The following is a 24,021-nucleotide window of genomic DNA, read 5'->3' on the forward strand; positions in this document are numbered from 1 at the left end:
AAGAAAGCGCCCCTACCCTTTGGTTCCATATTCATCCAAAGCTGATGCACACACCTCCTCACAACCCAGGCTTTTTTTTGGGGGGGGGGCGGATTTTCTAATGGGGAGGAGGAAGATGAAGAAGGGAGACAGAAACTAGTCTCTTGCTTTATTTTAAGAACAAGCAAAACACATCTTGCCTACGTGCGTGTAAGCCAATATTGCATTTCCTTCCTTAATTGTGCAACTTTCCTATCAAAGATTTGGAGCCTGAAATGCTATGCATTTCTTCAGGCCAGAGATAAAGCATGACTTCAGTTCACATGCATAACAGATTGGTGCAGAACTAGGTCATTACTAGTTCAGAACAATGTGACAACTATGACTGATTTCCTACTTTTCTGGCCTGATAGGTTTCAGTGAGCCCATGCACCCTTTGGAATGAGAAAAAAACAACACCCTTGTACTATTTTATGTTTGGCACTAGATGGCTCACATGAGCCATCCTACTAAATTCTCATTTTGATAAACAACCAAAACTGTGCTTCTCTCTCTCTCTCTCTCTCTCTCTCTCTCTTTCTCTCTCATATCTAAAACCTTCAGAAAAAGTTTATTATATACCGGTAATACTATTTTCATTTTTGTCAATATTGGCAAGCACACTTCTCCATGCTGGAATAATTCAATGGAAGAGTAAGGTGTTAAAAAATAATAGTGGAAAGCACTACACTGCTACAGGTAACCATCTTTAAGAACTTTAGATTTGGCTACATTATTGTCAGGACTGCCGCTAGGTCCCAGCTCACAGAGGACCAACGCCCAGTGGATGTTATATACAAAAGTCTTTATTAAAGTTTAGTTTCCATTTCCAAGCTCTGGGCGCGCAGACCCACGTCTTGACGCTAGACCGGCTAAGTCCCCTCTGACTCACTGCTCCACCCACACCAGTTTAAGATTCTAGCCCGGCTCCACCTCTTGCGCTGTTCTTTCCTTCGCTGGGTCCTTCTGCCCTCTGGGGTTCCCTCCTTCCTGGACTCCTCTGACGCTGAGCCTCCTGAGTCTTGCCCCTCCCTCCGGCGGGCTTTAGGACCTGGCTCCCTTCCCGGGCTCCCCGCTGTGCCGCGCTCCTGTACATTTGAACTTGGCGCGCGCGCCCAGCCGGTGACTTTCCTTCTGACCGTTTCCCGCTTCCTGATGTGGGCGTTGCCAAACCTGACTCCTCTCCTCCCTCTGGTGGTGAGGACACTGGTCCCGACTCCTGGGACTCCCCCTCCCCACTGCGCTCTGGTGGAGACGCTGGTCCTGATCTCCAACTGCTGCTCAGGGACTCCCCGCTGGCCCCTTCCTCCTGGGGCTTCCCCCCCTGGAGCCCCCTTCGCTCTGGCCACCGGCGCTCCCTTCTGTGAGTCCTCCGATTCGCTAGAGAGGCTTGTGGAATAACTCTGGCCACTGTCACTGCCTGCGCCCCCCTCGTACTCCTCCTCCTCACTCTCCATTTGCTCCCCCTCCTGTGTCTCTCCTTCTGAACCCCTGACAATTATCTTCTAAGTTCTCCTTAATTTCCAAAGTAAGGAGGGATTTATTCAAAGCATCTCTGTGTTGTGTACATTTATTTGGGATTTGTTCCCAAATAAATGTCCATGGGATTGCAGACATTATTTGAGTTGAAGCTGATGGGATTCTGAAGTTCTTAGGTTTGGCTGGATTTCAAAAATTATACAAAGAATCAGAAATGGAGCCTTGTAGGTAGAATGCAAGCAGAGGTGCCTTTCCCAGCTGTGCCCCAAAGTCTGTTTAGATACTGCTGTTTACTCTGCATCTGTGTGTGTTGCTGAGGATGTGCAGCTTGAGGACGATAACCTTTACAATTGACAATTGTATTTACTTAATTATCATTGTTCCTTTTATAACACTAATCCTGTTTCACCCAGTTGGCCACCACCCTAAGATGATATGAGGAAATTGGACTTCAGCTAAGCTTACTAAGACTAGGCAAAACTGTCATGTCACTGTGCCAAAGGTTTAGCGAAACACACTTCTAAATACAGGGGCAGTAGAGAAATAATAGTGCGAGTTCAGATGATTATATGCAAGATGAAAACCTATCAAGGTATAAGCGGGGGAAACTTACAAACATGTTGCAGTGTGATTAAAAGAATAATGCAATCAAAAGCAGAAAGGAACTGATAAAGCAACCAATAAATGAGAATAAAATCAAGCCCTGCCTTAAGTTGACACAGTTAACCTTGTCATGAATTTAGAGTTTGTGAGTGTTATTAAAGTGCCAGTCTTTAAGACATCTGAAACTGCCAGTTTAGCATCTTCAAAGCCAGTTTAGCATCTTCAACCATGTTTACCAATTTACAGTTTTTGAACTTCCACCAGGACCTCCTTCAATCATCCATTTTTCATATCTTTACACATTTTCTATGTAGTATTGCCAATTTGATAATAACCTTCCATCTCAGTTTCTTTCTTACAATATACCTTGGTTTATCACAAAGCCTCTTTAAAACCCACTAGCGTTGTCTGTTCATCACATACAGTTTTCAGATATTCCGTAAACTTTCCTCAGTCCTCAATGAATTTGTGATCTTTTTGATATCTAATTTTTCCAGTCATTTTATCCAATTCTGCATAATCCATAAGTTTCATTCTCCACTCAGTCAAGGTCGGTAGTTCCTCTTGTTTCCATTTCCATTTTGGAACTTTTTAGTCCATTTTGGAACTTTTTAGTCCATTGCTAATTTTAGAGGACTGAGAAGACAAAGAAAAAGATGTTGCGATTTCCATAACTACATTAGTTAAAGGGCAATCATATAACTATGTGAACATGAATTGTGATATTTGCAGAAGGGAGAGTGTCACAAATGCTGCCCTCTCCACCACAATGTATTAAATTACCTGTGAATATCAGAACAGATGGAAACAACCTGAGCGAATGGGTAGTTATGTGACCAAATACACATACAGTCTTCTCATTTAACTCCTATGACCTTTCCTGTAAATGATGGTGCTGTATGTGCCAATCCTTTCTAAGAGTCCCTTAGAAGGAAGCCACAGGGCGCCTTCTGTCCCTAACCTCCCCCCGCCCCCGCCCCTGCTCTATCCAAATGAAACCTCAAAGGCCCTTACTGAAACAATTTAAATTGGATTGCCCTGCACATCCAAAAGGGAAGCAATTAAATTTTAGGATGTTTCTTCTGCCTAATTAAACATCTGACAAGATGAGCCTAGTGCCACTCCTCTCCAATCTTCATTTTATTTGTTTAATTTTCTTCTGTATGAACACCTCATGTGTATGTCGTAAGCCATCTGTTGTTGCTGCTGACTCATTTGAGGGTGGCTGTGTTATGAGTCTGCAAAGCATTCTCATTTCAATGTATCAAGCATAGACATTTGCTCTCTACAAGAAGCTGAATCTATCAGAGCCTTTCTGTTGAAAGGGCATTTCACAAATGAAGGCACAGGCTGGTCTGCATTAATCACCAGGTGTGCATTCAACACAGAATGGCAGCTAATCACAGTTCCTTTACCTATTATGTATTTTGGAAAGCTGTTCACTATGCATTTGGGCTCTTCTTTAGATGGGGTGGGAAACCTTTCTGGCCTGGTGGGCCAGATCTTTATTTCCCGCCAGCCTGAGGGGCAACTTTGACACTCACCCCTGGCCTAAGTTAGCCTGCAGTGGGAGGATACTCACCAAACAGGACTGAGGCAAAAATCCCCACCCAGATGGTGGGTGAGTGTGGGAGGTTTCAATCCTACTTTCTCCAAGATTGAGTGCACAAGAGAATTCTCTGTGATGAACTCACACGCACCCAAACCAGCAACAAAGCACCTAAAACAGATAACTTGATTATGTATTGTGAACCTCAGAGTAGAGAGTGTTCTAGGCAGTAAGAACAACCATGGAAAATTTCTGCTTCCAGGTGTTCCTGAACCCCTGGCCTACCTGGCAGCAAGTCAGTATGTCAAGTCCCCAGTCCAGGTTCAATCCACATGTCCAAAGTCCAGACTGAAGCACAGTCCCACAGAGATCCTGGAGTATCCAAGCTGAGATCCATCAACATGGGCATCTGAGCAGACATAGCCCCTCAGTTCTGCTTCCTTTTTGTGCTTGGCAAGCTGATTGCAACATCTGGGCTTGATGAGGCAGGTAGCCCTCAACTGCTCCAAGCCTACACCTGCTGAGGAATCACACACCACCTCCCAGAGCTACTGAGCCCACCTGGTCAGCTAGGGAGCTGGGCTGTGGGCCCTTGCCTGTCTCAGCCTCCGGGAGTGCTCTGCCTGCTGCTCCCTACACCTCAGAGCCTGCCATGTTTGTGGAGACAGGGGCCCCTCTGGCTCTGGTGAAGGGTCCTGCTGCTTTGGTTCCTGTGCACTGACCCCCTCGCCATCCTCTGTTACCCTGTGAGTATTTCCAACACCAACCTCTGCTTCCTCATCCCCTTCTTGCTGGGGGTGTCCCAGTCCCAGCTACACCCCTCACTGGGATCCTCTTACTCCTCTCCGTTGTCTTGCCAGTTGATGAGCTGAAAGGGGAACCGGGTGTGCTGCACACATGAGTCTTCCTTCTGCTTCAATGGCCTGGGTTGAATGCATGGAGCATTTTTGTACAACCTACATTCATGGCTTGAGAGGGGACCGGGGACTAGGATTGTGCCTGTTCCTGCTGTGTGACTTATGATGAGCCTATTGAAAGAGAGAGAGGGATGTTCTATGTTCCTCAGGGTTGACCTTAAAGTGGGTCACAGAAAGCATTTGATCATATCTCATCCTTAACTCTACCAGTTCTCCAGGTATTCTGCAACTGTGCCTTTGCATCATTCTTTCCAGCTATGCAGCTTCCACAGCTGATTGTCTCCGAGCCACATCTTGAATTATAATACAGTAGCCCAGCACATACCATTATAATCTTAGAAAGACATTGCACAAGGAATACAGGAAGTTGCCTTATGTTAAATCAGGCTACAGTACAGTATTTGTTCACTTATTGTCAACACTGACTGGCAGCTTAGTGCAGATCTTTCCTAACGTCTGTGAATGGGCTCTTTTAACTAGAGAGGTAAAGGTAAAGGTAAAGGTACCCCTGCCCGTACGGGCCAGTCTTGACAGACTCTGGGGTTGTGCGCCCATCTCACTCAAGAGGCCAGGGGCCAGCGCTGTCCGGAGACACTTCCGGGTCACGTGGCCAGCGTGACAAAGCTGCATCTGGCGAGCCAGAGCCGCACACGGAAACGCCGTTTACCTTCCCGCTGGTAAGCGGTCCCTATTTATCTACTTGCACCCAGAGGTGCTTTCGAACTGCTAGGTTGGCAGGCGCTGGGACCGAGCAGCGGGAGCGCACCCCGCCGCAGGGATTCGAACCGCCGACCTTTCGATCGGCAAGTCCTAGGCGCTGAGGCTTTAACCCACAGCGCCACCTGCGTGAGAAGCCAGATATTAAACCTGGGACCCTCTGGCTTCAGTCAGCTCAGTGTGGACCTTGGTGTTCGTAGCACTATGCTCTCACTAACTCAGCTAGCTAACAGACACAAACTAGCAGAGATTGCCTTAATATGCTTTATGATTAGGCCTCTTAGGCCCTGGTTTTCCCACTACAGTATCAGGGAGTCTCTTTCTCCTTTAAGTCATCTGCCAGACATTAGTGGGTTCCAGCTCACACCAGCTGTCCGTGCTGGCTAGGGCTGATGAGAGTTGAAGTCCAACAGTACCTAGATGACATCAGGTCCACCACGCCTGACAAAGGATTCTCAAGAATGTATAAAGAACATGGCCAGGCCTCATATGACCTTGCTGAGATAGGTTAAGCATTAACACAACAATACAATTTGGAAAAACTGATCCCAACCAGTGGACTCTCAATTTCAGAAGCACCCCATGCAACACTAAAATTTGACGCTTCTCTCTTCTCGCACCCCATTTTACATCATTGTTGCAGCACCCCCTGTGGCACTGGTGTCCAGTGCAGCCGAAGCAGCTGGGAACTGTGTTTCTGTGAGGGGAGAACTACCATTCCCAGGGTTCTTTTGGGAAAGTAATGCGCTTTAAATGTGTTACAGATGGCTTCTAAATATATGTTGTGGATCTGCTGTCAGTGGCACCTCAAACCTGACTGAAACCTTCTGGGATTAATCTTGTTCATAAATATATATCTCACAAAGCACAGTGGGGCATGTACAATGATTCCACTGTATGAATGCCTGCATCCTAATATACAGACTTGGCTAGGCCCAAGAGTAAACTGGAATTAAGCTGCATTTCTGTCTAGAATTACAAGGCAATGCTCAAGTATTGGGAGTGAAAATGTTTTTTACATTTGCATCTTCTTTCTTTTTGTCCGCCAAGATCATTGTGTTAAAATAATCTCCCATAGAAACTTAATTGAAAACCATCTTGAGAACAAACCCTCATAGCAGTTGTGGGTGTAAAATCACATTTTCCTTAGAAAAAGCACAAATTAATTCCACTTTCAGTGTTTACAAACAAGCATCTCCAAACATGAAATACAGTCAATGTTTTAACTTCATTGATTTACATATAATCCCTTTGGGATTTTATGCTTCTTGCAGTGGCGTAGCGTGGGTTGTCAGCATCCGGGGCAAGGCAAGTAATTTGCACCCCCTAACCCGTGGATTTGTGCCCCCTAACCCCCAGATGTTGTGCCCGGTGCGGCCCGCACCCCCGGCCCCCCCACGCTATGCCACTGGCTTCTTGCATTAGGTGTCAGACAGATGAATGGCTTTTAATTGCTTTTTAGAAGATCAAACCTATCCATTCTGAAGGAAATCAGCCCTGAGTGCACACTGGAAGGACAGATCCTGAAGCTGAGGCTCCAATACTTTGGCCACCTCATAAGAAGAGAAGACGCCCTGAAAAAGACCCTGATGTTGGGAAAGATTGAGGGCACAAGGAGAAGGGGGCAACAGAGGACGAGATGGTTGGACGGTGTTCTCGAAGCTACAAACATGAGTTTGACCAAACTGCGGGAGGCAGTGGAAGACAGGAGTGCCTGGCGTGCTCTGGTCCATGGGGTCATGAAGAGTCGGACACGACTAAACGACTAAACAACCACAATCATTTGAACTGCACACTCTGGGTTGCGTTTCTGTATGGAATAGTAGGGAGCTTCTGCTGTGCTAAACTTACACTTGAAGATATTCTTTGTAGTCTAGCATTCTGGATCCTGTGCCATCTACTTCATTTGAATTACTACACTCATGTTCAGAAGTGGATTTCTTCAGTACTGAGAGCAGGGCTGTAGCCACTGGGTGGAGCTGCGGCTCCCTTAAAGATATTCCAGGTCACTTGCTGCATTTTCAGCTTTCCTTTAAAAGAAAAAGAAAAAGAGTAAGCAGAACAGACATCTTTTCTAGGTGAGGACCTGGCTAGCCTGCCCAGAAGTTTTTAACACTATTTAGGACTTCTAACCCTTTATTAGTCTTTGCTCTATGGCTATGCTACAGTTGCTTCCCCTAATACTATTTGGATATAGTGTTAGGTTTTCTGATTATAATGCTAGAGCTTCTGTTCCAGTTCCCTGCATTCCTTTTACACTGCATTACCTGTTGAGTTATGGAATGGTGACATTTTGATTAATATACCGCCATTCGCATCAAAGGGTGTAGTGTGACATGACAGCGGGTGTCATCAGACATGTAGCCTTTATGCATGTATGTGCTTCGGTTCCCTGCGATTCACCCATGGGAATGGTGGGCGGGGAGAACTATATGTTGAGATACCACCCCAAATTTCATCACATGGTATGATTCATGGAAATGGTGGGCAAATTACAGCACAAAACTCCCCTGAGTTCCCAAGTTAACGGGGTTGTAAAAGACTTTTTTACTGGAAGCAATTAATGCAGAAGTGAGCACTAAACATCCAATAGATTTCCATATGAAAGTGTACATGAAGAAGAATATTAACAGGTAAGGAAACATCAGGAAAACAGAATGAAGCACTATTCGAATGCAGCCACCAACTTCCAAGTGAAAGTTACTCAGGTACAGTTGGCTGCAATTCTAAACCCATTTACTTGGGAATGTCCCACTGAATCAATGGAACTTACTTCTGAGTAGGTACTGGTGTTCTGAGGCAGCAACAGGCTCAGACTCACACCCCTGTGAGACATCATTATCTGTTTTATGACAAAGATGGAATTTGGTTTCAGAGTAATGCTCTTATTGAGGGATGCACGGCTTTTCTTCAGCTTGTTTCCTATGTGGCGACCTGTCTTGTGTCATCTGGTTTGAAAGTGTGTGTGTGTGTGTGTGTGTGTGTGTGTGTGTGTGTGTGTTTGTCTCTCCCAAATGTGTTTACCAGGATTCCTGTACAGCACAAAACTAGACTTGAGGGGAAGAAGGAAGGTACTTAATGCTGGGAACCCAAAGCAGGATCTGGATTCTGTTGTGGGTACTGTTTACTCTGCCCAACAGAGCTATTAGTTGTGGTTTGAAGGACCTAAAAGGATGCTACTTTACCACAGTGGTGCAAAACAGTTCAGCCATCATATAGGAAGAAGCTGCAAGCCTTTAGTGCAGGGTTACAATACGTCTGGAATTTCCTGGACATACCTGGAAAACTGCAGTTGGAAGCAGTGTCTGGGTGGAAATCGGCAAAATGTCTGGAAAAACCTCAATGTATGGCAACCGATGTTGGCAGCTCAAAAATGTTGATTTTTTTGTGAGTTTTTCCCCAAAAACTCAAGCAATCCTACTCTAGTGGTTCAGTCATAATACTGATTTTTTCAGCATAATGCATTCCTAGGATAAAGGCTCCTGATGGCTACACCAGCATGCAATAAAAAAAAAAAGATATTTACACTTGCGTTGTAGACAGACAAGCTGATGCAAATGCTTAGGGTCAGAGTGCCAGATGGATGGAGGAAAACCATCACCCAGTATCTTTCTGCTCAAAGGCTTTTTATGCTGGGAATGAGCTACAATGGGTTCTCAAAGGGAAGATGCAGAAATAATGTTTATACATGACGAATGCTTTACAGGGCTAGGAGGCAATATATTTTTTTCACTGCATAAAACAGCTCCGGGCCTGTAATTTATTATAATGAAACTAAACGAGGCTGAATTTAGGAGGAGGAAGGCCAATTAATTTGGCACATCAATTTTTGTTTGCTGCTGTCAAATACTGTAACAGGAACTTGATAGATTGCAGACTTGGATTTTCTAATCAGGTGTTTCTGAAGCAAAAAGGCGGAGAGAGAACTTGACAGAGGAACACATCATATCGTAGATGTCAGGCAGTTTGTAGGTGTTTTTGCAGATTGAAAGAATGCAATGTCTCGTTTCCTAGCACCAAGTTCAGGTGTCCATACAGAGCCCCTTACACAGATGTTGCACACAGCTTTTATCATGATTGGCTGTTGCCCCAGACCTGCTCTTTCAAAGCCTGCCCCTCCTGCCCCTGAACTTTGGAATTCCAAAGCAGGAGAGATCAAAAGTATTATATTTGATAGATATTATTGCATAACTTATTTTGCATACAATGAGAAACTTACCTGTGGTATCTGCACTGCGCAGTGTTGAGAACTGGTGTAGCCACTCATTTATCGTATGGAAAATGCCTTCAATAAATGAAGGATATATTTTGTTACTAGATATTCCTGTATGCAACAAAATGTGTGATGATGACAATCTTACTGCTAGCTACAGGATTCATCCTGGTGTCTGAGGAAAGCAGGGGGAGCTGGTTGTGTCCTTTTTGTGTGCCCTCTGTTGCCTTTATTTCTCTCTCTCTCTCTCTCTCTCTCTCTCTCTCTCTCTCTCTCTTTCTAGCATACACTGTCTTAAGTGAGCTTATTTCTTACACCTGGAAACCTGTGACCCTCCAGACAGAGTTGGGACTTCAGTTCCCACCAGCCTCCACCAGTACAGCTGATGGTCAGGGATGATGGGACTTTTATTCAATTTTTTTTTATGTAGAAAGCTTTGTAGACTGCTTAATCACATAACTCTCAAATTGTAGAACACAGCTAAAATTCACAAAACTGTTAACAAAACTAATCTAAGTAAAGTGATCGTCAATAAAACATATCAAACCAGTAAATCTTAACATATATACCTATATATAAAGCCAGTATACCTGCCTAAGGTCAATGGGCAGGGAGTTTCAAAGTATAGGTGTTGCAGGTGCACAAAAATATCACCTCCTTGCAAACACAGAATGGAAATTATATTATACTTCTAAAAGTGCAAGTTCTGCTGACTGAAGTGGTTGAAAAGGCAAGCGCAGGCCAAGGTGATCCCTTGTATAAACTGGTTCCAAAATGTTGAGGACTTTAGATACCAATAGTAAAATCTTGAACTTGGTCCTGTGCTGTAAATGATCTCGCTCCTGTCACAATTGTACTGCAGCATTTCATATTGCAGCTTCTGGAAAGGGAAGCCCCTCACTGTGTGTTGTTGTAAACCATGTTGATTATATATATATATATATATATATATATATGCTTTCGTAGATTTTCACGGGTACAGGAATGCAGGTTTTGGTGTCCTCGGGTGTCTTCCCGTGTAAAAGTTGGGGTGTCTAGGCGACGTTTCGACGAGGTCTCACTCGTCATCTTCAGGCTGGTGCTTTCGGCTTCTTGTTACTGGAACAGAGCGGGATCTCAATGTTTGAGTTCCTATAAATACTGTAGAGGGGGTGTGGTGTCTAGCCTCCAATGTTCTGGGCAGAGAGGAAGTTCCCAGGCTAGTGTGCCTTTTCTTCTTTTGTTCCTTAATTACTTGAGAGATACCTTGAGTGATTTCACAACAGCTCGCCCCTATACACGAAGCCAAGCCAAAGCACAACTAAGTGCAATACAGCCATCTTCTCAGGAAAACTCTTCACAAAGTTCAAGAGGTCAAGACACAAAGACTTTAGCAACTAATCCACACCTAATGACCCACCTAAGTGGTACTCAGGATATCACTCAAGAAATCACTCAAGGTATCTCTCAAGTAATTAAGGAACAAAAGAAGAAAAGGCACACTAGCCTGGGAACTTCCTCTCTGCCCAGAACATTGGAGGCTAGACACCACACCCCCTCTACAGTATTTATAGGAACTCAAACATTGAGATCCCACTCTGTTCCAGTAACAAGAAGCCGAAAGCACCAGCCTGAAGATGACGAGTGAGACCTCGTCGAAACGTCGCCTAGACACCCCAACTTTTACACGGGAAGACACCCGAGGACACCAAAACCTGCATATATATATATATATATATATATATATATATATATATATATGAATGATATAGTGGCACAGAAATATTTTAATAACTAAACAGAGTGTGTCACAATAGTCCAGTCTTGAAGCGACCAATGTCTGAGCAACTGAGGCCAAGCTATTCCAGTCTACAAATGGATCCAGCAGCACCCCAGGCTGTGTACCTGCTCCTTCATAGGAAGTGCAATCCCATGTAGGGTAGGCAATTAGCCAATTTCTTGGACATGAGAACCACTCAGCTCCAGAGCCTCTGTCTTGCCAGGATTCAAGTTCAGTTTATTTCCCCACATTCAGGGGCTGGCATAGCCCCTTCTGATACAGATATTACAGAGAAATAGAACTGAGTGTCATCAGAATAATGATGGCACCTTGCCCCAAATCACTCAAATGACTACTCTTAATGGCTTCATGTAGATGTTAAATAACTTTGGGGGATAAAATACAGTTGTGCCCTGTGCTGCCCCATAGCATATTTGCCAGGGAACAGAGCAGCAGTTTCCCAGAGCTATTCTCTTGACTCAGTGTTAGGAGTACAATGGCAGCTAAAGAGGCTGTTTCCCATCTCCAACCACATTAAAGGATTTACAGCAATCTTTCTCTTGCTCATTCATGGGTACCTGCCCTAAACTGCAGCACAGAAAGGTTCTTGACCTACTTGCCATTAGCATCAACCCACCCTGAAATATTTTAATACATAACAGCAAAATTACAAAATATTAGTCATGTCCACCAGTTGAGAAAGGATATAATCAAACTCTCTCTGTATTTTTGGAACAATCACCCACTTACTCCCCATTCATGAAGACAGAGAAAACAGATGTTGAATGCTAGAGCACTAGATGGAGTGGGTTACAGAAATCATATTTGTTGTAAATAAAGCTAACACAAATGAAGAGAGAAGTGGATGAACATCACAAATAGGTTCTGAACAGTTCCGTGTTCCCTACTAAAAGAGCAGTGATTGGGCCCCTGGGAAAACATATAATTCTGCACCCCGTGAAGAACTGATTTTGTAGACAGCTGGCAAGAGTCCCCAGGAATATGCACCATGGGAACCGAGCTAAACACTTTCCTACAATACACAGAAGAGAAACAAAGACAAGTAACTAATTCAGATAGTGCCAAATATACAGACAAAAGAATCACTTGTGTGCGTCACTTTTTATACCATTGGAAACTAAATTAAAAAACTCAAAATGCCACATTGATGCATATTCATATTCTAACGGTATTTACAGGTAACTTTACAATTTTTTATACATATTTTCATAATTAATGCCTTCTGGTCAGCTTTTAAGTTAAGGGCATCATGAACCCTCAGAGGATCATAAGGCTGTAGTTGGTGCCACCTCTTGGCTCTTTACCCCAGTGTAGTATAAATTTCATATTTGGCTCCTTCTTAGGAGAAAAATGAAAAGACCATGTGTGCAAATTACAGTCATCTGCCCTGAATTTCTGGAGAATGAAACAGTGTTTCCATTCATTTCTCTACCGATCATCAAGAACAACAGTTAATGCATGTATGGAAGGGGGCAACCTGGGCAAAGACGCCATATGCATATTAGGTTATAAATGCTTATGCATACTTACTTACTTACTTGGGAGAAAGCACCATTGAACTCAGTGGGGCTTCCATCTGAATAAGCACACACAGACCTGGGCTCTTACGATATTTAGATAACGATGGTGATCATTACAATCAATGGTAAATAACTGCAGCATAGAATTCCTACATATACAGTAGGTTGATCATGGGATTTGAAGTGTCCTCATTGGCCTGTCATGGTAAGCTTATGGCTCATGGCTTACCATGAACATGCAGATTGCCCCTTTGCAAGTGGGAGCAACAAACCACAATCCTTAACATACAAACATGGTTTCTTTCAAAGAAGCAAGCCACTAACAGGAAGCCAAGAACAAACATTGGCTTCAGAACACTTTCTACTCAGAGAGAAACTGACCACCCCCGCCCTGTTTTGGGCTTCTGCATGGCCACTATTTTCAGATGGATTCAACCAGCAAATTCAGGTTGGGCAATTATAGCTTATCTGTAGGTCTTGTGCAACAAATTCACCCCCTCACCCCAAATTGGACTTTTTGTGATAAGAAAAGTGGCAGAGAAACGCACTGGAAAGTGTGGGATAATACTCTGAGTCAATACCATCTAACTTCCCTGCAAGCAAATCAGAGAGAATGCTCATCAAACAGTGAATGTTGTCAGCACTCCCTGCAAAGAAGTCAGGATGAATGGTCAATAAACAGGTGGTCTGGAAGTGCCTAAGTATAGGGTTGTGGTTTGTTGCTTTTGCTTGTGCTGGGGGTGGAGCAAAGCAGGAGGGATCTCCTTGTTCATGGCAAACTATTAACCGCGGCTTCCCATGGCAAACTGTCCTGCTGTAAGTGCAGAGCGCAATGATGTGTCCCAGTTGTAGCTCCCCACTGCTACTGCCCCACAACCTGGTGCTTTTTGAGGAAAGTGTGTGTGTGTGTGTGTGTGTGTGTGTGTGTGTGTCTGTCTGTCTCTGTGTGTGAAATAACGACTAGCACATGCAGGTACAGTATGGTCGCATTAGTCCAAAAATACTGGCTGAATTCTGGGGGGGGGGGGAACTCCCCCCCACCTCACACACATTCAATTATTTCATGCCTTAAACATTAGATATCTGTTTTAAAAAAATTATTTAAAAAGAAAAAAAGTTACAATTTACAAGTGTCCATAAAAGTGAATAATTAAAAGAAAATTCAAGATAATCTAACAGGAATCCACCTAAGAACAATGATAAGAAAAATGAGTCTGTGGCTGATCTATTCAGTCCCACGTTGGCAGAGGAATCCACAGTCCAGGTTAAATGCACGTTGCTACCCTTCTGTAAGACGGTCTTGCAAGGCTGGTGCTCCCTTTGAACAGGTTGATTCCTCAGCAAAATGTTGCTAAAAGTAATGGACAGCTCCATCAGTGCTCATTACTTATTTCGACCTGAAATGAGAATATACAAGTTACTGAGGGGAGGAGAGAAAGGAGGCTGTTTTCTATATTCCATGAGCTCTGTGATGTTCTCAGTGTGTCAACAAACAATGGCAAACATTTTATTCCGGCTAATCTCCGCAGGATCGTTTTGCCACTTACGCTTTTCAAATTCAGATTGTGTTTACATTTCAAGTGTTAAGACTAGGTTATGTTGATGTTAACCATGCTGTTATTGTATTTGAGTACTGTTCTGTGTTTTAATCAATTTCTGAAAGCAGGACAGGGTTTTTTTACAATTAAGGGAGCAATTCTATACCCATTTGCCTAAGGAAAAGCCCCACTGAACTCAACAGGACTTATTTCTGAGAAGACACATAGCAGTTTCCACTGTTAAGTGAGAGACAAATGTAATAAATGAAATAACAACATTGAGAGTGCTTTTCTGTTAATATGGGGTATAAATAACCAACCATAGTATTTGTTTCACCAAAATTAAATGGGTGTATTAAAATGTTCAAGAAAAAGAGGATTTATTAGAACTTCAAAATGCTGCTTTGGGTGCCCTTTCAGATGTAAAACTTTAGTTCTTTTGTTTTGTAAACTTTTAGTTCTTTGGTTAAAATTTTTATTTTGAGTCATTAAAAGTAAAGCTGTTGCTCAGTCAAAGAAGATTTGTTAATTGTATGGGTTGGTTTGATCAATTAGTTGACTGACCACTTAATTTGTTAACACTGAAGAAATGTGCACATAGGTGGCTAAGAGTCTGAGTTATGAATCAGAAAGCCCCAATCTGAATGTCATCACTAAGCAGGCTTCGGCACAGTCATTCGCCCCCAGCCCTCCACCCCCATCTTTAAAATACAAGATACCAATATTAGCTTTCCCTACAGCTGTAAATATTACAGGTAGATAAGGCATGTGAAATGTTTTGATCACTTGTAAACACCTATAGTTAAGCATCACCAGTGCTTTTTTCAGGGGGTATTCAAGGGTACACAGTACTGGCAACTCTTTTTGTTGTTGTTAAAAAGTTTGGCCTTTAATGTAGCAGTTTCAGGGTGAGTACTGGCACCTATTTTTCCAGAAAAAAATCACTGGGCATTACTATACTGGAAAAGCAATAGTTCTGGAGATTTTTAGCTGATATTTTTGAACAGGGGTGGGAAACATTTAGCCCACCAGGTCTCCCCATTTGGCCTTGCAGCCTATTTTGGCCAAGCCATAGAAATGATGCAAAAATAGGGCAAACCAAACTTCCGGTTGGCAAAAATGAGAAACTGAGAGAAACCAACAGCGACAGCCCCATTGATCCCTACTGGAGGTACACAGTGGGTAACTCTTGCGGAGAATGCAGAGTTAGATGGTGCATGGCAGTTTTAACACAGCATTCAGCAACAGTCAATGTGATTCAAAAAAAGCTGTGCTTTGGCATGCCAATTGCCTAAGGGACATAAATAATACATAATATTCTGTGGGAGGGTGCAGGAATGGATTCACCTTTTAACATCATGTTTCAGCCTGTCTGTTGCATAACCTTTATTCATTTTTAACTGAATAGTTTATTTGTTCTTAATGGATTGTTATCTGCTCTGAGGCTTTGTGATAGGATGCAGCAGAAACCTATATGAATAACTCAGCAGCAAGAATGCCGAGAAATAAAATAAAATCGAAAGGCGCACAAGTGCTTTCAGGTTTGAATGAAAGTTAGAAAATGCCGTTCTTTTCCTCCAGCTCTGAGCATGAAAGAGAGTGGAGTTTTTCACAATTTGGATAGTGAAAGGCCCATTAGCTCTGAACGCAGCAGCTTTCCTGGCCCATTTGCAACAGATACTGATACCAATTATCTTATTGTGAATCCAAGTGGGCAGCCTGCCACACCGCCGACAGATCAGAATCGAGAAACTAGGGGATGGCACAGTTCACTGCCTACCCAAATTGTTTTCTGCAGCTTGGCTTTTAATGGAAATTCACCTTGGTCATTGAAATTCTTCATTCTTTAGAGCCTATTTGCAGTCTGTGACTGCATAGGCACACAAGGTCCCTAGGAAAATTTGTTTTTGTATTCTCTCCCCCCAGAGAAAACCAGCAGTGATGGGAACCAGGTCAAGCTATTTGTCCATCAAGCCCCAGTACTACTCCATACCCTCCAACTTTTCTCCAATGAAAATAAGGATGTCCTATATAATAATAATAATTCCCCACCTATTTGAATAGATAGCTTCCAACATATATTAAAACATAATAAAACATTAAATGTTAAAAAACTTCCCTATACATGGCTGCCTTCAGATGTCTTCTCAAGGTTGTGGAGTTACTTATCTCCTTGGCTCAGGGGTTGCATAACTCCATACCCGCCAACATTTTTCTGATGAAAATAGGGACACGTTCAGAAAAAGTGGGACATTCTGGAATCAAATCAGAAAGCAGGATGGCTTCTGCAAATCTAGGACTGTCCTTGGAAAATAGGGACACTTGGAGGGTCTCCTACTGTACCCAGCCTGGCACTGAGGTCTCAGGTGGAGATTCAGATAATTTTTAAACATGTTTTAAACTGGATATAAAAAGGTAAAGGGACCCCTGACCATTAGGTCCAGTCGTGGCCAACTCTGGGGTTGCGGTGTTCATCTCGCTTTGTTGGCCGAGGGGGCCGGCATACAGCTTCCAGGTCATGTGGCCAGCATGACTAAGCTGGCGAACCAGAGCAGCGCACGGAAACGCCATTTACCTTCCTGCCTGAGCGGTACCTATTTATCTACTTGTACTGCGTGCTTTCGAACTGCTAGGTTGGCAGGAGCAGGGACCGAGCAACGGGAGCTCACCCCGCCGTGGGGATTTGAACCGCAGACCTTCTGATCGGCAAGTCCTAGGCTCTGTGGTTTAACCCACAGCGCCACCCGCGTCCCTTTCAACTGGATATACTAAAGAATAAATGTTGAAGCTACTGTCATTCATTCTTTTGACATCTTTTAACCTGCTCAATATTGCTGAATCAGAGCAAACAACTCTAGATGAGCCCTTACAGACAGAGAGAGATCTTGCTTCTGTCGCTATTGGGAATAACCAGGAGTAAGAAACTCTTGTCAATCTACAACAAACCCCCTGAAAATCACCCAAAGATCTTGATCTACCTTCTGCCCAGGCCATGAGACTCATGCCTTCCCTCATACCCACAGATGGATGCTGCTTTTCGGCCAATGGAAGCTACCAATGTGGACTGCACAGCCTCTTGCATCTGAACCAAGCCAACGAGGATTGATCACTGAAATGGCTGATGCCTGGGGCCAGTGTGTCTTGGGAAGTTCTTATACAAAGCAGGAAAAAAAAAAACACTGCTACATAAAACCTATGGAGCATTCATTGGTAGATCGGATAGCAGTCACATAATGTAAAGTGACTCTGCCGGCACATTTTAAATAGTTATTGCACCTTGAGGGAGTTGGAGATAATGTTAGTAATCTCATGCCAAACCTATCTGAGCAGCAGATTAAAATTTCAGTGTAGTTAGGAGGATTAATGTGGTTCTTTTGACCAATCTCTTAACTTACAAGCTTTGCAGGCTTTAACTCAAAATGTTCCAGGGGGTGGGGTTGTTGGTAGAATAAGTGTCAACAAGTTCACCTAGGAAATCAACTGAAAATACAGTCTAGTTCAACGTGAATTTGTGGAAATCAATTGTGTACACACTGTCTTAAAATTAAAGTAAATGGAAAACAGTGTAAAATAAGAATTAAATAATGGCTTCACCTGCATACCTATATCTGAAGTATTCAAGATATTCTATCATTCTTCCATTCAGCTTTAACATGATATGCAGATATTGTTCTTTTTTTATATAGAGAATTGAGTTCCATTTTGAGAGATGTTGTGGGGAGGGTGTCCTTACAATTAGCCAGTTGAGGCACCCCCTTTTTTGCCTACTTTACACCGTTCTGTCTGGGAAGCATATCAGCTTGCTAATGTGATTGTTTGCATAAATTATTGTTGGCACGGCTGGTGGGAACAATGTGGGCAGGGAGGGACTACGGAACAGGACACTGAGAATATCTAAATCAAGTACAACTATTATGAGTTATAGCCATCAAAGCAAGCTTTAAAAAAAGACAGGTTTTTGTTTGTTTTTTACATTTAAAGAGTTAATGTATAGACAACATAAACCTTAATAAACTATCCAGTGAAAATGGCATCATGTATTCCAAATATGGCATGGTAAAACCTACTTTATCTATCTCGTGCTAGGTTGATCTCTATAGGTGAAAGCTATTACGGGTCCTCAATATGATAAAAAAAAGCTTTGAAAGTCACAAATTCTGGGGATATAATCAGACGAAGACACAATCTCCTCTTCTATATAGTCTATAGAAGCTCAAACAGCCTATGCATTGAGAAATAGTTTAGTGGGACCTGTACCTTCTTACTACAAAAAGAGCCCTGTGTGGAGCCCAGCTATTAAGCAATGTCTTGCAGAGTTGAAGAGAGGAGTTTTCCACAACCTGCGGATCACTGCTGGTTGCAGGAGAAACTAGTTGTTTTAGCTGCTACTGGCTGCAAAATACAATTTATTTTCCAAGGGCAGCTGCTTTGTAGCTCTGCAGGAATCATAATAGCTGATATCTAAGTCACCTTAAATAATGAAGGTAACGCTGGAAGGAGCTGGTGCCAGAAGGAAGCAATAAAACAATGTAGGAATAAACAGCAGTTGGCAACGAGTCTAAGATTGGCCTTTTGCTTCTTCCCCCTTGGTGCCATCAGCAAGCTAATGCTCTGAACCAGCAACTTTTTGTGCAGGAGAAAAGAAGACCACAAGAGTGGGTGGTACAACCTGCAGTTTTCTGCTATTTCCTATCCCTCTTGAAAATATCTGTACGGTTGATAGCTAGGGCTAAAGGTCTCCTTTCATTTGCTGAAAAAAATATAGATGAGTATTACAGATACAGATGAGTAGTGCAATGGGTCAACTGGCTTGGGAGAGTTAGAGGAGGATGACTGTGTCAGGCAGACCTCACCATTAAATGTGGGAAGAGGAGGGACACGTGGCATGGAAGCAGCTATTTGCTATGAAGCTATTTTATTTGTATCTGTATCTGTTTTACTTGCTGTGGCCTGTATTATATTAATTGGGGTTAGCTAGCCATGTTTACAATAGAGAGATGTGACACAAGTCATTCAACAAAACATGTTCTTAGCTTGCTTCTTCACAGAAGACAGAGCTTCAGGCAGCTCTTAGTTTTGGCTCTTGGTCCTAAAAACCATAGTACATTATGTGGTATCAATGACTGAGAAGAGCCTATCCCTCTCACACACCAATTACCAGCTCCCAGAACCTCCCTCTTTCAGTATTTTGGCTGCCATTTCATCTCCAACACAGTCGTCCTCTGTATTGTAAGTTGTCCTCCTCACCACTTGCCTCTCCGGTGGTCTCTGCAGCTTATAAAGAGGAAGTAGCTTTCCTGCTTGCTTTGTGCCTCTGCTTTCTGAAAAGTCCACCTGGGCTTCATTCCAGCCAGTTGGGAGCCAAGCTGTCTCATTGTCTTTCCCAGACTAATCACAGATCACCCTCCTCCTCTTGAAACAACTAATACTAACTGTACAATCATATAATGTCTACTCAAAGGTAAGCCCAAATGAATTTGATAGGAGTTGTTCATGGTGAGAATATAGGATAACAACCATGCTAATAGAACAACTACTACTTCTTGAATCATTTTGGATAAACTTAGCCCGTGATAAGGTAGCATGCATGCATGTACACCGAACTGAATCGTCATAGTTGCTGTGGGTTGGATCATCTGAGGTATAGAATGGGATAGCACTGGGCTGAAAACTAAACTAGTTGAAGGCAGAAACAGTCTAATGATTAAAAGAAAATTACTTTTCTGTGTTTGTCCAACAGATAGTTATCCTTTCTGAAGAAACTGTTTGCTGTTCTAAATTCTCAGGCTTTTCAGAAAATGCACCCACTGAGTGTTTCCAAACTGGAACACATGCATCTATTTTTTTTAAAGAATGTTTAAAAGTCTTTTAAATTTTGCTCCCCCTCCCCGTTTTTTTGAAACACGCACACACTTTACCAGCAAAAACTGTACTGTATTGTGTTCTCGGTGGAATATAATAGGGCCTTTTCTCACTTCCAGTGGCATTTAGGCTGAGATTTGAGACAGCACAAGGGCCTGTTGCCTTTAAAAGTCCTTATGCCACAAAGACACCACATCAAGCTATCAAATCTGACGAAGAATCGTCCTGGGTGGCTGTGCAGTAAGCTCAAATAACCAGCTGCTTCTCTATCTCTATCTTTCCATGTCCACATCTATATATCTATATAAAAGATGCTCAGATATAATCATGACAAGTTGTCAGCCCAATTCTGCATGAATCAGCAGCCCACTACTGCCACCCCAGACAAATATTCAGGTACCTTCTTTCATTCCTTCCCTCAGGCCTCAAATGAAAGCTGATATTCTCTGTCGCAGTTCTGTTTCCTAAACAGCAAAAGGCCCAAGAGAAAAGCCAAGCGCTGCATGCTAATATGCTGAGAATGGCAAACTAATTCACTCTTAAACAAAACAAAACAGACATATAAAATATCAGGGAGGAAATTTATCTAAACTGAATCCCAAGATCATTCACTGGTATATAATTAAGTTAATTTATGGTCAGGGCACGTCAGGTGTAGGGCCTGATTAATTTACTCTATCATCTATTCTACTCCACACACAGCCTCATAATATGTAATTACCTCTCCACCAAGGATGCTGTAATAAAAGCAATGCTGCTGCTAAGGAACGACTCTTGTGTGGTGGGAAAAAGAGAGGCAAAGCCTCAAAATGATGCTTGACATGAAGAAATTTATTAAACAATACAATCTATCCAACCCTAAGTGGCATAGAAGAAAATGATATATACTAGAACACAATGGACTTACTGCATCCTTTAATAAAGTAATCCACCCTGAGCATCATTTTGAAGTGATGCCTATATTTTAATTTTGTTGCCATCCTTGCTCCTGCCCCTTCCCTTTCTTTCTCCAAGATGGTGGGAAACTACTTCTAAAATTGACAACTGATAATCAAAAGCAAAGCCTGAAAATCGGAGGAAGAAAAAGTGACACAGCATAATGAAGAATGTTTTGGCTGATAGGGAACAGGAAAGGACCTTGTGGGGCCTGAGAATTCATACTAAATTGCTAGACCAGCTTCAAGAGTTCTGCATGCGCCAAGTGCTCATACCAAGGACTCTGGCCAATTAGATCGTTTTCATTTATTGGAATTTTACAGATGCACAGCTAAGTCGGTTGAAGCAAAAAGCAGCAGAGGGTCTTGTGACACCTTGTTAACCTTAAAGGCGCCACAATATTATTTGGCGAAACAATATGTTATGCTTAAGGCGCAGCATGCAGCTCCATCTCCTGATTTTATTTAATTAATTACAGGTGTGATTATTATCCATAGAGCAGCACACAGGATGATTTATCCTTTCCTATCCAGCTGTAATTGGAATGAAAATCACCCCCTTTGCTGTGCAGCTAGGAAACTTAGGAAAAGATGGCTTCTAAGTCAAAATATTCCCTCTGCAGAGTTCCATTCAGGTGATATTCCTGCAGTCTAAGGTGGCAACAGAAGTGACCAGGGTCAAGTCACTTCCCCCTGCAACCTCCAGTGACACTTTCCCATTGTTCTGGAGGGACAGGGACCCTCTGGAATAGTGTGTGAGGTGACAATGAGGACTGAGAGGAAATCAGCAAAGTCAACTCCCCCCATCAGCGGGATCTCTCTGCTGGACCAAATGTCTCCCTTTGCTGGCTTGAAAGGAGCATTGCCAAGGCAAGGTCTGGATTAAGCTGAATCCTCACATTAGGGCACTAATCAATTATCCCCAACTGAATGGGAATTGCAACCTGAGATGCACTCTTGAGCAGTGTCTTGAGAACTATGTAGTCATGAACACACACTGATGTGAATAAACATTTTTCAACTGTACGTGCTGCACAGTTTTCTAGATATTGTTCACCAGAAACCTTTTGCTCTTATGAATAAGTCAGTCAACTGCAATATATACTAAACTTAAGTTTTAAAGCTAATTCATATATTGTTTAAGGCAACTTACTATGGCTGCTCCCAGAAAATAAGTAGAAGGAAATATTGTAATGCCCTCCAGGCCCCCACAAGAAATGTCACCCATGCCAGAACTTTTAGTTTTGTTTTGAATCAGGTTCACAAAAGCCAGTTATTTGTGACCATACCTGGCTTCCACTGTACCTATCAGATTTGTCCAGTTTATGGGACACCCACATAATATGAAGTGAATGGGAAAATTGGGATATGTTCTGCTCCATAGGAATATGGACTTAAAAAGTAGTATCTCAGACACAGAATATGAAGGATACAGCTGGTGTGGAAGTGCCCAATGTCTGTTAGTGTAGAAGCTCTTTTCAAAATACTACTATGCTGTTTACTTCAAAACCATCCAACCAAATCTAGCAACACTGTTAATGAGTACAATAGGTTTGATCTAGATTAGGTTAGTCTCACTGAAATCAGCAGAAAAAACAAAAAAATTCCTTCCAGTAGCACCTTAAAGACCAACTAAGTTAGTTCTTGGTATGAGCTTTCATGTGCATGCACACGAAAGCTCATACCAAGAACTAACTTAGTTGGTCTTTAAGGTGCTACTGGAAGGAATTTGTTTTGTTTTGACTATGGCAGACCAACACGGCTACCTATCTGTAACTGAAATCAACAGGATAAGTTAATCATCACAAACTTAAGTCTTGTTGCTTTCACTGGGGTTAAAGTGTGCCTAACTTAGTCTGGATCCAACTTGTTCTTGTTAATGTGAATATATTCATGAAAATGCTTTTTTTAATTAAAAGTTACTGAGAAGAAGGGTGCATAATACCTAGCTGTATAAATATTGAATGGAACAACTAAAAACAAACCTCACTTTATTTAGAATGTTAACAACAGATGGCTGGTATTCATGTGTAAATTCTGCATTATATTTCATTTAGTGCAGTCAAATATTACAGCTTGAGAGGAAGCGCAATAATGTATTATGTGTTAATTAATACTATAACAGCTGGCTATTTCTCTAAGGTTGTCAGAAGATTCTGCTATTATGCAACATTCTCCTTCGAGAATTGGCGAAGAATGATATGGGGGCTCCTAGAATATATTAACTTTAAATAGTAGCTTGATATAAATTACACTGTGTAACGAATTTAGGAACTGTGACTTCCATTCCTGGACGTTAGAAGAATCTTTTTGATTTCAACTGCTTTTAGGGGCTTAAAAGGTACCTCTACATTGAGGAGCCAATTATGTTTGCAGATTATTTTGTCCATGCCTTTGAACTCAAATGCAACAACAATGCCATATTGTCAGGGGCTCAGGAGCAGAGGCACAGGGAAGAGAGGGAATGGAGAGCGAAGGGGAAGAATCTGAGGGGAGCGTAGGAGAAGAGGACAGTGGGCCGAGGGATTCCATGAGCCTCTCCAGCGAATCGGAAGATTCACAGAAGGGGGCGCCAGTGGCCAGAGGTAGGGGGTTCCCAAGGGGAACGCCCCAGGAGCAAGGGGGCAGCAGGGACTCCCAGAGCAGTAGTTGGAAATCAGGACCAGCCTCCCCACCAGAGCAGAGTGGGGGGGGAAGGGTCCCAAGTATCGGGGCCAGTGCACTCCTCACCAGGGAGAGAAGACGAGGCAGGGCTGACCACGCCTCCATCGGAGAGTCGGACAACGGAGGGAAGGTCAGATCCGGCCAGCATCCCGGAAGAGGGAAGCAGTGACAGAAGTAGTGTAACGGTTAGGAGAAAGGTCACTGGGTTGGCGCGAGAGGCAAGTTC

The 24,021-nt window shown here is 42.8% G+C and overlaps 1 protein-coding gene across 2 annotated transcripts in view; it reads right to left on the reverse strand.

Annotated features, from left to right (window-relative positions):
• Nucleotides 1-11,247: 11,247 nt before the first annotated feature.
• NKAIN3 (sodium/potassium transporting ATPase interacting 3) overlaps nt 11,248-24,021 on the reverse strand; it is a 210,017-nt gene continuing 197,243 nt past the window's right edge. For both annotated transcript variants that reach the window (XM_083748104.1, XM_083748105.1), the window contains exon 6: nt 11,248-14,193. In XM_083748104.1, the coding sequence (XP_083604230.1) occupies nt 14,180-14,193 (14 nt within the window). In that variant the 3' untranslated portion in view covers nt 11,248-14,179. The remainder of the gene's footprint in view (nt 14,194-24,021) is intronic.

The sequence above is a fragment of the Podarcis gaigeae genome (assembly GCF_964106915.1).
Source record: "Podarcis gaigeae genome assembly, chromosome: 7".
Lineage (NCBI taxonomy): Eukaryota > Metazoa > Chordata > Lepidosauria > Squamata > Lacertidae > Podarcis > Podarcis gaigeae.